Source organism: Nannobrachium achirus (genome assembly GCF_963921795.1).
Source record: "Nannobrachium achirus genome assembly, chromosome: 21".
Classification (NCBI taxonomy): domain Eukaryota; kingdom Metazoa; phylum Chordata; class Actinopteri; order Myctophiformes; family Myctophidae; genus Nannobrachium; species Nannobrachium achirus.
The window spans coordinates 23,679,323-23,692,771 of record NC_137828.1 but is presented as its reverse complement, the minus strand read 5'-3'; the positions used below and the strand labels follow the sequence as shown (position 1 = coordinate 23,692,771).

Genomic DNA, 13,449 nt, shown 5'->3' with positions numbered 1-13,449 from the left:
GTGAATTTATTTATTTATTTTACATAGGAAACCTAAAATAGGGGATATTTACTCGTGATCCATAAAAATTCCCACTGGGAAACAGTGGTGTAAACAACTATGTCTGTCTGTGTCGGCTCAGGTGCACAATCGGTTCTGCCAGTCTGTATAGACGGGTTTCTGGTCCACGTCACGTTTGATTCGGTACCAAAATTAGCCAATGAAACCAGCGCTCCCCAACACAACAGGTTTGGGGATTGGACGGACTGATTACATGATACAGTCACCTGTGCATTTAGTCTCAATGTTTGTAAACAAGAAACCCGTCTATTGGTAGAGAGCCACTGTAACAGACACCAGCCACTGCTTTTTCACCTGACAAGAGTTCCATGACTGGGTGGAGTGTGTGTGTGTGTGTGTGTAGTAAGTAATCTCTGCTAAACAGGCATGGCAATACCCTGACAGCCACGTTCCCAGCCTTTTCTCATCTCTGACTGACATGGTACAAAGCCAGACTGCAGTAACTACGAACAAAAATGTGCAACATTGTTTTCTCGCTCGACAGTAAACAGACCAACATACAGTATAAGTGTATACTTATACGCGGCCTGAAAAGGTTTGGGAACCCTGGAACTATTCAAGAGGCTGGAGGTTCACATCCTGCCAGGGCATGAATTTCATGGAGGCCATGGCCGCCGTTGCCCCTGAGGGGCCAAACCGAGGGCCTCAGTTTGGCCTTGTGCCCCTCAAACCAATGGCATGACCTGAGGCCACAGTGGCCTTAATGCCCCAGCTGACTGTACCACTTTCTCCTCTGTCTCTTGTCAATTTGTAGACAGTAGACACCGATGTCTCTTTGTCATGTGTTTTTTGTTGAGATTCTGAAATCTTAACTCCGAGTCCCCATCTTTAAAACAATCCAGTGACTTTGATTGGTGCAGGATCAGATTGTAAATACCATCATGTATCTATTTCACTGCAGATTAGGTTATCATCCCTAACCCTTAAACTCAACAAATTCTTTCAATGGACTAAAATCTTGTTTCATTTGATGGCCTTCCTGCACTGGCATTTGGCCTTTGTGCCCTCAAAAAATGGACACCACCAAAGGCCAAGTGGCCTTGCCTCTAAAATGACGGAATTCCAGGTCTGCATCCTGCATACCATCACCTCTTTGTAACAAATTAAAAGGACACTTGACTTAAAAAACATGATTTGTTTTATTTGTGTACACCGTCACTGTGGATGTGAAGGCCTCTGGCTGTTATGGAGTAGGCTTGTCACCAGAACCGATACTTCGGTACCAACTCGATGCCAAATGTGACGGTACGGTACGGTACTGACTTTTCTACAAGTACGGTAGTACCGAAGTACCGTTGGTACCGAGATGCCAGATCTGGCCGCTTCTTTTGTGTTGTTTTTGGGCTGTAAATGAGCGGTTATCTGGCAAGCCTCACAGCAGGCAGTCGGAAGACACACGCACAACCCTCACAGCAGGGTCTGATGCTGTGATAACGTTACGTGGACTACCACGCTTTAAGGAGAAAAACAACAACATGCAACATGGCGGCGGTACACGCATCTGCATCGCGTCGTCTCCAACCAGCAGCGACAGCTGCCCCTTGAGAAGAAAAACTAAACAAAAGTCGCGTATAGTACGTTGCATTCGAGCCTTTCGAGGATGAGCAGGGATTAATAGGTGATCGTCAAAAACCTGTATGCCGGCCCGTAACCGTTTCCAGACGAAAGGGGGGGGGGGGGACACACATCCAACTAGCGAAACATCTAAAAGACCGACATCCAGACTTGTACAAAGAATTCAAGGTGAGTGCATTTGAATTCACGTGTTATCATTGTTGTCCATATCTAATAACGTTACTATGGTGAGCCCACACAGTAAATGAGCTGCCTGGCAAAGTAACGTTAAGGTTGTGTCCAGCCTCGTCACGGAGAGCAGCCCCCTTCTGTCCCGCATAAAGTTACATAAAGTTGCAAGGCAGCTCATTTACTGTATCGCCTAACGTAACTCGCCTAACGTAACATTAAAAATCGCTGGAATAATACATACACGTTATTCTTTGTTTGAGAAGGCTGGCATTGATGTTTGGCCAATCTTCTTCTAGACTTTTTTTTTTACGCTAGGATTGTGTGTGTGTGTGTGTGTGTGTGTGCGCGTGTGTGCGTGCGGTTGTAATAATAGTGTGTGTGTGTGTGTGTGTGTGTGTGTGTGTGTGTGTGTGTGTGGACAGTGTGGTTGTAATGGGCTATGATTTGTAATAAATATCACTAAAAATCGTCATTAAATGACTGCTTGCACTGAGAGAGAGTGTGTGTGTGTGTGTGTGTGTGTGTGTGTGTGTGTGTGTGTGTGTTTTTGTGTTTGCGTGTTATTACAGCCTATGCTGTTTTCATATTGTTGCTGTAGTCAGTCACTTAGCTACACCTACTAACTGAAATCTCAATGTTCTTTTCACAGTATCAGCCAGAGGAGGACTTTGACAGGGAGGACAGGCCAGAGCAAAGCCAGCAGCAGCAACACACACACAGCCAACACTTTGATTTTATTAATGATAAAAAATTTTAAGGCTACATGCACATTATTTTATTTTAATCATTTAAAGCTACGTGCAACTTCTGTTTAAGCATACAGTATTGTTGTTTGTTGTTCACTTCTAATAAAGGAGTGTATGTTGAACTACATGGGGTTTATTTATTTATTTTATCGTGGTATCGAAATAGTATCGAGAATCGTGGAATTTCAATGGTATTGGTACCGACTACTAGATTTCTGGTATCGTGACATCCCTATTATGGAGCACTTTGTTATTACAGTAGTATCTTACAAGGCCATGTGATCAATGACTTTTGGCCTAACAGGGTATGGACGGATCATAAATCCACACATACTGTACACACCAATGACAACTCATTTGGAATTACACAGATTCTTACGTTGCCTCTGCCCGTAACCAGTACGTGTAACTTGAACCATACTTCTTCTAGAGTGTAGAGTATAGTTCACTAGCTCGGGGGAGGGAAGCAGTTGCTCTTACAGTATTGTACAGTGAAAAGTCGTGTCCCAATATACACATGGAAGAACCCTCCCTCACTGATGCCATTATGATAATTCACATAGATTTCACCACTATAGAAGCTTTGCATTGAAAACCGGTTCTGCAAAATGGAAAGAATAAACTTTCTGAATTATATTATATACACTAGCTATTTTAAACCTATTTTTTGAGCGGTGGTAGACCGCTCCATAGCATGGCCGTGTGTGTATCCGTGTATGTATGTATGTATGTGTGTATGTAGCCTGAACTACCACTCAGTGACCAGAGAGGGTGCTCTTGAGTCTAGTCTGAGCATCAACTGCAATACTCTCTCTCTCTCTCTCTCACACACACACGCACACACACAACCACCGCTCAGTTCACACGGGTGTGATTTTTTCACCTACTGTTAGCCCAGGCTTTTCTTTGTGTATGTAAATCAGGAGGGGCCAATATCAAACTCCTGGACCAAATGTGGGCACTTACAATACCGTTTATATTTTCTGAAATATTTCACTTTTATTTCATGATATTTATTTATTACTACAAATATGGAGTCATTATGTCTCATAAGGTCATAGATGAGTTATGAAAGATAAGAAGCCACATAAGCCACGCCGTTAAGACCCTGCCTTGCTTTTTGTTTGTTCGCTTTTAAATAAGGTTTAAAAAGATTCAGAGAAACATGATCTTTGGCAACCAAGAATTCAACTTTCCTTAATGATTCTCACCAATAATCTTCTTGCTCAAGTTTGTTTTCAATTTCCCACTTGGTGGATATTTCATTTTGGAATGAGACTCTTCAAATATACTTTGTTCAGATTTTTGGAAAGGTGTTGAGTTAACCGAACAGGTCAGCCGAAACGATCGACTTCACAGTCAGCTCTGAGGGTTCCCTGGATGTTGTTCTGACAGCTTTAAAAGTATTTTCACATGGCAGTTTAGTGTTGTTGATCCCCCCTCCCCGCCCTGTCCACTACCAAAATAAAGGTCCCAACAGTGACACATCATCACAGCGTGCAACATCTGGTATCAACATGACACCAGCGAGGGTTCCTCAGACCCCAGAGCAACTTTAAAACAAACACCCATCGCCTCCTCCTCTTGCGTTATTTCTCGCCTGAAGTCTGACTATGATGTCATCCTCTTGTCCTTCCTGTGGATGGGTGGGTGGGGGGTCTGGTAGCTGCCTGGGGTGAAGAGCGCCCCCCTGTGGGGTGTGGAGGGAGGTTCACTTGTCGCGGGTAAGCACCATCTCCGTGAGTCGGATGAGGGCGTCGCGTTCCGCTGAGGGCCGGAGCAGGGCGACCTGCCGGATGGCCTCTTGGCAGTAGCGCTGGGCGAGGTAGGTAGTCTGCTCCACGCCGTCACTCTACGGGGAGAGAGGAAGAGGAGGAAGAGGGAACAACATGTAGAGAGGTGAGTGTTATATATTTTACATGGTAATGGAGTAGACCAGAGGTCTTCAACGTTTTCAGGCCAAGTCAAGGAACCCTTAACTGAGAGAGAGAGATGAATACATATTGTATAAATGCGTTATGCTGATTTTCATCGACTATGTTGGATTTGTGTTAATGTTTTTTCAGCCACTTCAATCGTCGATACGTAGTAAACTTTCACTCTTGGTCTGCTCTTTTTGGCCTCTACACCAAACCTCTTATCTTGTAGATCTGCTATTTTTGTCTAAGGTTCTCCTCAGAATAGTGATGCGAGGGTTCAACGTTTTTAATTGAAAATAATTATATCACACAAGGATTTGGTGGCACCCCTGTAGTAACTCTGAGGGCCCCCTAGGGGTCACGTCCCGGACCCCCTGTTGAAGACCCCTAGAGTAGATATACAGGTCAAATATAGTTATCAAAGAAAGTTGGTTAGAAGGGATGGCAGAGGGCTGAGCAGATAGCAATGCAGTTCCACAACTGGAAAGTCACAGGATTGGAAATGTACATAAATTGAGGATGTTAAAACACTGGTTTCTTTCAAAATTCGCCTGAAAAAGACATCCATCAGGAGACCACAAGGGGAGATAAATGTAAATTACCATCGAAAGCAGGTGTCATTCATTGCAGCCATTTTCCCTTGTTCTCCTTTATAGTGTAATGCATTTGCTGTGTATGACATGTATATGACATGTATTATTGCATAGGACTCTTTTTTTAAAGATTTGTTTTTGGGCTTTTATGCCTTTATTGATAGGACAGTAGACTGACAGGAAATGGGGAGAGAGATGGGGAGTGACATGCGGCAACGGTCGTCCGGATCCATGTCTATGTGGCAATGCCTAAGTGGTATGCGCCCGGACCAGTAGGCCAGCGGACGCCCCAGGACTTTACATAAACTATTCAATCCTATGGCAGCCATACGTGCTTGCACTTACGATGGGGAACCCCCACCCAGACAAGCATGAGGTACTGTAAGTGAAGTTCACAATGATCGCAATGTGAATTATGGTCAAGAGTCCTGTGTTCCTGAGCAAGACACTGTGTCATCAACTAAAAGGACTATGATGTAAGAATGGTTGTTACTTTCTAGCCATAAACCTCCGAAAAGGAGTGTTGTGTTATTATGGTTCTCACCTCCAGGACATACTGCCATGCTCGTTCTACATCCCCAGTAGAACTAAACCGCCTCATGATCATCGCATGGAGTTCAGGAAACTGAAACAAGTTGGAAGGAAGTTCAGCTCAGGGTATGCTCAGACATACTGCATACAATTTACGCATGCAGCAGACACTCTTTATCCAGAGTGACTTACAGTAAGCAAGGTTAAGACATCAAATGCATAGAGACAGTGTCAGTGTAGTGCCTCAGTAATCTAGGATCATAGGTAAACCAAGAACCTATCATCAGTCTACTCTAAACATTATAATATCAATGAATATTATGTACATTGAAACTATATACACAATAGGATGCCAGGTCAACAAATGAACCTGTGACGTAGAAATCCTACTTAATTTATGGACTTTAAGACTAAAGCCCAGAGGAATTGAAGACTCCCAAAAGATCAGTTCACTTTGACTCAGATGCAATATAAAATTATACAAAAAGGTTTATTCACAGCGCTGTAACATTCACACATCAGACATGTTGCTTCAGCATGACAAAAAGATGGACCGACTTGCCCTCCCTCTCACAGTTCATGATTAATTTGCTAAAACAAAACATCACTCTTCCTTCTCTGCAGAGCTCATTAAACGCCAAGAACTTATCTCTTTCTCACAGCCATAAAACAAAGAGGCCACTATGTGGCAACTATGACCTCCTTACCTATCCTCCCTCATCCCTACCAGCAGCTGTGTCTCAGGGTCATGCAGCACATAACATCAAAATATAATAATATCTAATTCACTTCACCTGGCATCTGTCAAAATAGAATGCCATCTACTGTATCTAAATTACATTTTAACCTTTGCATAAGACTGCATGGTCGTCAAGGCTAGGGCAAGTGAATACCATTAATGTGTGCATGTGTTTTCGAGTCACACATTTTGGACACAGTATCTCTCTGTGATTAGGAATGTGCTCTGTCTGGAGCACCAGCCAAAAGCAGTGTCATTATCTTGACACCAGCCAAAAAGCAGTGTCATTATCTTGACACCAGCCAAAACCAGGTGTAACAAGATGTACCCTAAAACAGCTATCCAATATGTAGCCCATCAATGGTGCATGTAATAATAATAAAGCGTGTCATATTAAATATAATGTAATTGGGTTCCGTTCCTCACCTGTTGACAGGCAAACAGGACTGGGCCGGTGGCTAATCCCAACTTGAGGTCGGCAGCTGAGGGCTTCCCCAGCTGATTGGCACACGACGTGAAGTCCAACACATCATCCACCAGCTACACCAGACACAGGACAGAGATATATTTCAGTATATCGATAAGAAAGAGAGGATGTGCATCAGCAATGGGTTTTCTCAGTGGAGTGCTAGACCTAAAGTCCAGTATATATAAAAAGTAGGAATTAAAAATTCCAAAAAGGTAGCACATCCAAAACTTTAAATCAGTGGAGGACAAAGTACTCACATTTCCACGTTTTCTTATTGACACACACCAACAAAGAACACTTAAAGGTGATACACCATGCATTTAAAAAGTATTTATGTCATATTGTTTATGTCCCAAAAACGTTTTTCAAAAGGTTTGAGGCTAAATTACCACTCCTGAATAGAGAGCCTCTCTCATTTTTGAATGGCTCTCAGAGCATTTCAGCTGCAGTACCACCTTTGGCCTGAACTGCGCCACCCCCCCAAAATCTTTTTGAAAAAAAATTTTTTTTTTTAGAAAAAAAAATCTTTTGAAAAAAACATTTTTTTTTGAAAAAAAAAAAAAAAAAAAAAACGGCCGATGATGACGTCACAATCGGCAGCAAATCTGGACAGCCTGTTTTAAGAACCCGTGGGATACTTTTAACCTTTGCCTTCTCAAAACCAGAGAAAGACACAACGGTCAGAAATGGGACTTTGTGAGGATAGAAGGTGCTAGTGGGACCCCAAAAAAAGGTTTTAAAATAGGAAAAGTGAAATTTCATGGTGTATCACCTTTAAGCGTTTCTGCTATGAGCCATCATCAGAGCTCTGATTATTGGAATGTTTAATACCTACATTTTATATACTTCAGTATGTTAGAAGTATTATCATTTTATATCCAATTTCACAGGACAAGTCGCCTAAAAAGAATATTGCAAATGTATGGAAACATATCATGACTCACTCTGTGGAGGAAGTATCTATGGCTAGAAGATCAAAAATTACCTGAAATGCGATGCCTACATTCCTCCCATATTGATAGGCTATTTCATGGACTTCGGGATCAGAGTTCACCAGAATAGACACCTTGTATGGATGGGGATATACAGTCAACAACAAAAAAAACTTTAACACTTCAGAAAGAAAAGATCCTACTCAAAGTCTGTGGTATTTGTGCGTAAATAGAACGTACATACTGCTTTACAGCTGTTGGCGATGAGGCTCGCCGTCTTCTTGAAGGTTTTATCGAGGTAGTGTTTAAATCTTTCATTCTCATTCTCCTTTGAGCCCAGCTGCATGAATTCACCTGAAGGAAACAACCACTTTTGATCAACCATCCAGCACCAATAGGTCATCTTGTGGAAGTATTTGACAGTTCAACAATGATAACTTAAATGACAAAAATATGGATATTTGATGAGTTCAGTACCTCGTACCAGGTCTTCAATGACCTGTGAAAGCACAGAGACCACTGAGTTGTTTCCGATACGGGCCAAGGCCATGGAGGCAGCAGACAGGATAAAATCTCCAGCCAAGATAGCCTAAGAAATAAGATAGAAAACACTACTGTAGTATTTTAATTATTCAATAGTATACAAAAAAAAAATCTTTCAAATCAAATCAAATCACGTTTATTTATAGTGCGCATTTAAAAACTACTTCCATTGTACCAAAGATGATCCCAATACTTTGGCATAGCATGAATTTAAGGTTAGCTAGATTGCCTTCTCTGTTACCATGGAAAATGTGTTGATATTTCTGTGTCTGTATCAATGGTGGAGTGATTTATTTCATATTTCACGTGAGCTTCATCATACAGTAATTTGAGGACAGCTGGAGACGATAGCATACTGTATGTTGACCAATCGAAATGCTTGGACGAAAGCATCCATATAACTATAGTACAGTCACTTCTCAAAAAGTCAAAATTATTCCATTTCAAAGAGACAGTTAATTCATTAAACTAGACCGGGCTTGATTAGATATTACAAACAATGGGTGATTTATAAATAAACGGGCACCAGCCAACTCTGGAACGATGCAAATTGTGACTGCATGTTCCACCAGTTCATGCAATACCCATTGATTGTACATGTTGTCAAGAGTACCCGGTGTGCTACCCGCTATCATATGACTGAACGACCACATAATGGGGATCCGGATCATCGCCGACACACACACACAGAGTTTGGTTGGACGGTGCACGATGCATGCGTGGGACAGTCATACCTGTGTCTGTCTCACTCACTCACTCACTCACTCTCACTCTCACACACACACACACACACACACACACACACACACACACACACACACACACACACACACACACACACACACACACACACACACACACACACACACACACACACACACACACACAGGTTTGCTAATGTATAGATATAGGGTGCCATGGCATTGGTCCGAAATCTCATCGTTCCTACATCCCATTAGTCAGAATCTGGTGATGTTAACCTGGTGAAAAATACTATGCCTAAACCTAACCCTAACCTCAGTAATACTATGCCTAAACCTAACCCTAAAACCTAACCCTAACTAAATTCGGACTAATGAGATGTAGGACTAATGAGATGTAGGACTTATGGGCAGTCCCCAGATATAGCTACCATACGAGGGGAATATATGGTAAAAGGATTAAAACAACGTGGCCAATAACTGGTATGATTGATTGCCCACACCTTTCTTTCACCCCACACTTCATTGATGGTGCTCTTTCCTCTCCGCTTGTCGGAGCCATCGATGACGTCATCGTGCACCAGGCTGGCTGTGTGGATCATCTCAGAGATCATGGCTATTGACCTCTGACCTGGAAGCAGATCTCTATACATGTGGAGTGGGAGGAGAGAGAGAAGAGGAAGAAGACTCTCATGTCGTTACGAACCTTTGTCACATTTCATAGAACAAAGAATGAGAAATAAAATGAGATATGGAGTGTGGTTCATCGTTAGGGCTGTCACGATATGACATTTAACATGACGATTAATTGTCGAATAATTGGCGATTAACGATTTAATTGTGTTTTTGTCATTGATAATTACATTTCTGTTTGGCTTTTAGGCTTTGAAGTTGTACATGGCAGATATGACACATAACCTAAATATACAAATACATTACTGACATATTTGACAATTTACTACTTAAAAAATAACTTTGATAGTGGAAATAGCCGATCTACAAGCTCACAACGCGTCGCGATGCGACGCGTTGTTTTTGACTCTTTTTTAAATATATGAACGTTTTTCAACATGGAAACGATTATGACGATTATGAAAAATAATCACGATTATGTCAAATAATCATGATTAGACGATTATGTAATAATTGTGACAGCCCTATTCATCGTTACCAGGTCCAGTGTACTAAATGTATTCTGCCTGTGTCTACAGCAGTGTTAGCTGACGTGTAACTATTTAGTAAATCACTGTCTGGTTTCCAACTGAGAGCGACGATATGACAGCGAAAATGTGTATCTTAGTTTGTATGTCCAAAACCATACATAAGAACCAATATTCCAATGGATCCAGTGTAGGTATTATTTAATCACAAGCTCTTGTTAATACTTTTAATTGGTTCAATATTTATAAAACCAACAGCTATTTTCGATATTTTCACTAAAAGTGCCCTTTTAGACATTTCAGCCCCTGCCTCTCTAACATTCTCTGCACGTCCCTGTTCTTACCCATCTCTGTTGCTGTGGATGTTAAGAGCTCTGGCCATCAGGACGACTATCATGGGTCGAAAGGCCTTGCCCTTCCCATCAAAGTAGTAGTCGCACAGAGACCTCAGCTCGTCTCTAGACACAAACAATTCCTACAATGTACAGGGGGTAACAAAGCACATTAATTGTCATTGCAGACAAGGAACAACAACTTATAATAAGGTCCAAACAACGGTTTGACGTTCAACGTCAAACGACCTTCATCAGTTATTTGTCAAATTCCTGATGACGATTGTTTGATCGGAACATGGGAATAATAAGCCTGAAGGACATAACAACCTTTTTGATGTCATCGTACAAGTGCGTGAGGTCTTTTTGTGCTAGCGTGAAGGGGTCCTTCAGCTTTGCATCACTATGGATCTTTTTGCAACAGCAAAACTGTGCTGAGGGGTACAGCAACCTTGCCTTGTGCCTGAGGGGAAGAAATAGAGGGCTACATTTAGAGATAAGATTAACATACAAAACTGTATTAGATTCCTTAACAAGAACACAGTGCCGCTGTGCAATATGTCTATACTTATGATATTGAGAGTATCATATCGTCTGTCATTTTGTATGTTGTAATATTGTTGTGATAAGTGTTTCTTTATCTGGTTTAAAAGGCTGAATTACAGTCATGTTATGTAATTTTCTTCTAGCTGTTCATTATTTTGTCTTTCCACACATAGTTATTATATAGGCATAATAACATACGATTAATGAACAAAAATCTAATTGTGTAAATATTTTATGAAAACACAAAGAGACACCTCCCACAAAATGTTCACAACGTCTATAGAGGTATTTGGTCAAACCATCGTCCAGTTGAATTAGAATTCAACTCACCTGCTGAGAGATCTAAATATTGAGTTTGTAAGTACAGGATGTAAGGAGGAGGAGGAGGACAGCCCCTGGAAGATCAAATGACATGACAACAATAAATACAACAAATCACTACAATGGGTAATTAATCATAGCACAAGTACATTAACCTCTTCCACACCATTTCTGTGGGGAAATATGATTTCTCTGCTACTTTACTGAACACAATGTTTCGTTAAATTGAATACACAGGTAGGGCTGTCACGATATGACATTTTACATGACGATTAATTGTCACTCAAATAATTGGCGATTAACGATTTAATTGTGTTTTTGTCGTTGATAATTACATTTCTGTTTGGCTTTTAGGCTTTGAAGTTGTACATGGTAGATATGACACATAACCTAAATATACAAAGAAATTACTGACATATTTGACAACTTACTACTTAAAAAATAACTTTGATAGTGGAAATAGCCGATCTACAAGCTCACAACGCGTCGCGATGCGACACGTTGTGAGCTTGTAGATCGGCTATTTCCACTATTTCGGACATTTTTCAACATTCATGATTATGACGATTATGACAAAATAATTGCGATTATGTCAAATAATCACGATTAGACGATTATGTGATAATTGTGACAGCCCTATACACAGGACCCAAATGGAAACAAGCCATAGTGCTTTCTTGGGTTATCCTTTTAGGATCCTTTTGTATGGAACTTTTTTTTTATAAAGTAGTCAATCAAACAAAACGGGTTGACAGTTATATACTGGAATGTGATGTAATTTTGGCATTGCAATTAAAATAGCACACTAGCCCATTAGCAGCACAGAAGTTAATTTCATTATCAGTTGAACTACAGTTGAACTTGCTCAACATGCTTGCACCACTATTCAACAAAGAGGATCTGGGTAGTAGTGGCCAAAGCATTTTACAGTTACACATGGCAAGCTTTGCTTGGATGAAGTCTATGGATCCAAGGCTAACTAACACATGGCAGGGACAGGGTTAGGGAGACAGCTGGCTAAGGTTAAGGAGACAGGGCTTACAGTAAGTACAGTAAAGCAACGGTCCTGCAATATCAAGTAGTAGCCTGCAGGGTCCCTGACACATCCCTGACCTTTACAGTACACACATGGTGCTGAATGAATGCAAACCAATCAAGAGTCAAGACTCAAGAGCTAAGACCCACAAATTCAACATAAATGAAATGGACCACCTGGTCCAATTGGTTTGCATTCCAGTTGTCCAGTTGAATAACTAACAAATGTATACATTTTGCTGAATAGACATTTGTATTTGTGTTCAAATGTTGATCATTATGCAAAACCAAAATGTACATTACACATGTGTAACTCATCTGTAGCTACAAAGGTTACACATTTTGAAGAAATTTGTAACAGAGTTATAAATAAATCTATGCATTTGTACCCAGCTGCCCAATGCCCAACTTCTCTGTCCCTGCCAGGGGACTGGAACCCATGGCATTCAATGTAATGTCCCACAGCCACTCATACACTGAATGACCTTTGGGTTTGACAGCACGCCCTACCGGGCTGTATGTATCCCAGTACAGTCCACACATTGCCCGGGGTTGCCTGGCTGTACCTGAGTAGCAGCTCCCGGTCCAGGGACCGATCGCAGTCCCCTCGCGGCCCCGCCGCCCCGTGCCTTCAGAGCGGACACCGGCTCCAGGAAAGCTGCGCTGGAACAACTTGTACTTATACTACTCCTCCATCTCCAACAGCACAGCCTCCACGGAACCGCCATGTTCCATTCCACCGCTGCACGCATCCTCTGTGGGGACGGGTTATGACGCTGCACAGGAAGCGGAAGAGATAGCCGTTCTCTATTTATCTAATATACTAGATAATATATTATCTATAAATGATAATAAGTATATTTATATAAAATAAATTATTATATAAAATATATTTTTCTATTATATTATACCTCTGTGGGCACGTTGGTTGCACGTCACGCGCGACTATTCGAAAGTGGCCAATTTGCTTTGCGCTTTGCACGTCCGTTCTAGAACGGATACGGAAACTGTTTGTTTAAGTGGCTGTGTGTGTGAGTGAAGATTACCGGATATAGAAGGCGGGTCTTAAACCACAT

General features: G+C 41.4%; 1 protein-coding gene across 1 annotated transcript; it reads right to left on the bottom strand.

The window, feature by feature from the left end:
- Positions 1 to 2,861: 2,861 nt before the first annotated feature.
- LOC308306823 (all trans-polyprenyl-diphosphate synthase PDSS1-like) lies at positions 2,862 to 13,107 on the bottom strand. The gene is made up of 11 exons (XM_080751870.1): positions 12,940 to 13,107; positions 11,348 to 11,412; positions 10,802 to 10,934; positions 10,484 to 10,614; positions 9,483 to 9,624; positions 8,213 to 8,324; positions 7,980 to 8,089; positions 7,789 to 7,869; positions 6,761 to 6,874; positions 5,609 to 5,689; positions 2,862 to 4,404 (listed from the first exon to the last, which is right to left on the bottom strand). The coding sequence occupies exons 1-11, from the start codon at positions 13,099 to 13,101 to the stop codon at positions 4,264 to 4,266; spliced, it is 1,272 nt and encodes a 423-aa protein (XP_080607996.1). The 5' UTR covers positions 13,102 to 13,107; the 3' UTR covers positions 2,862 to 4,263.
- Between the last annotated feature and the right edge of the window lie 342 nt (positions 13,108 to 13,449).

Coding starts and splice junctions, on each gene's coding strand:
- LOC308306823 (XM_080751870.1), bottom strand. CDS start 13,101: ATGGCGGTTCCGTGGAGGCTGTGCTGTTGGAGATGGAGGAGTAGTATA. Junction 8,090..8,212: donor CATTGAAGACCTGGTACGAG/GTACTGAACTCA, acceptor TGTTTCCTTCAG/GTGAATTCATGCAGCTGGGC. Junction 6,875..7,788: donor ATGTAGGCATCGCATTTCAG/GTAATTTTTGAT, acceptor TGTCTGGTGTAG/CTGGTGGATGATGTGTTGGA.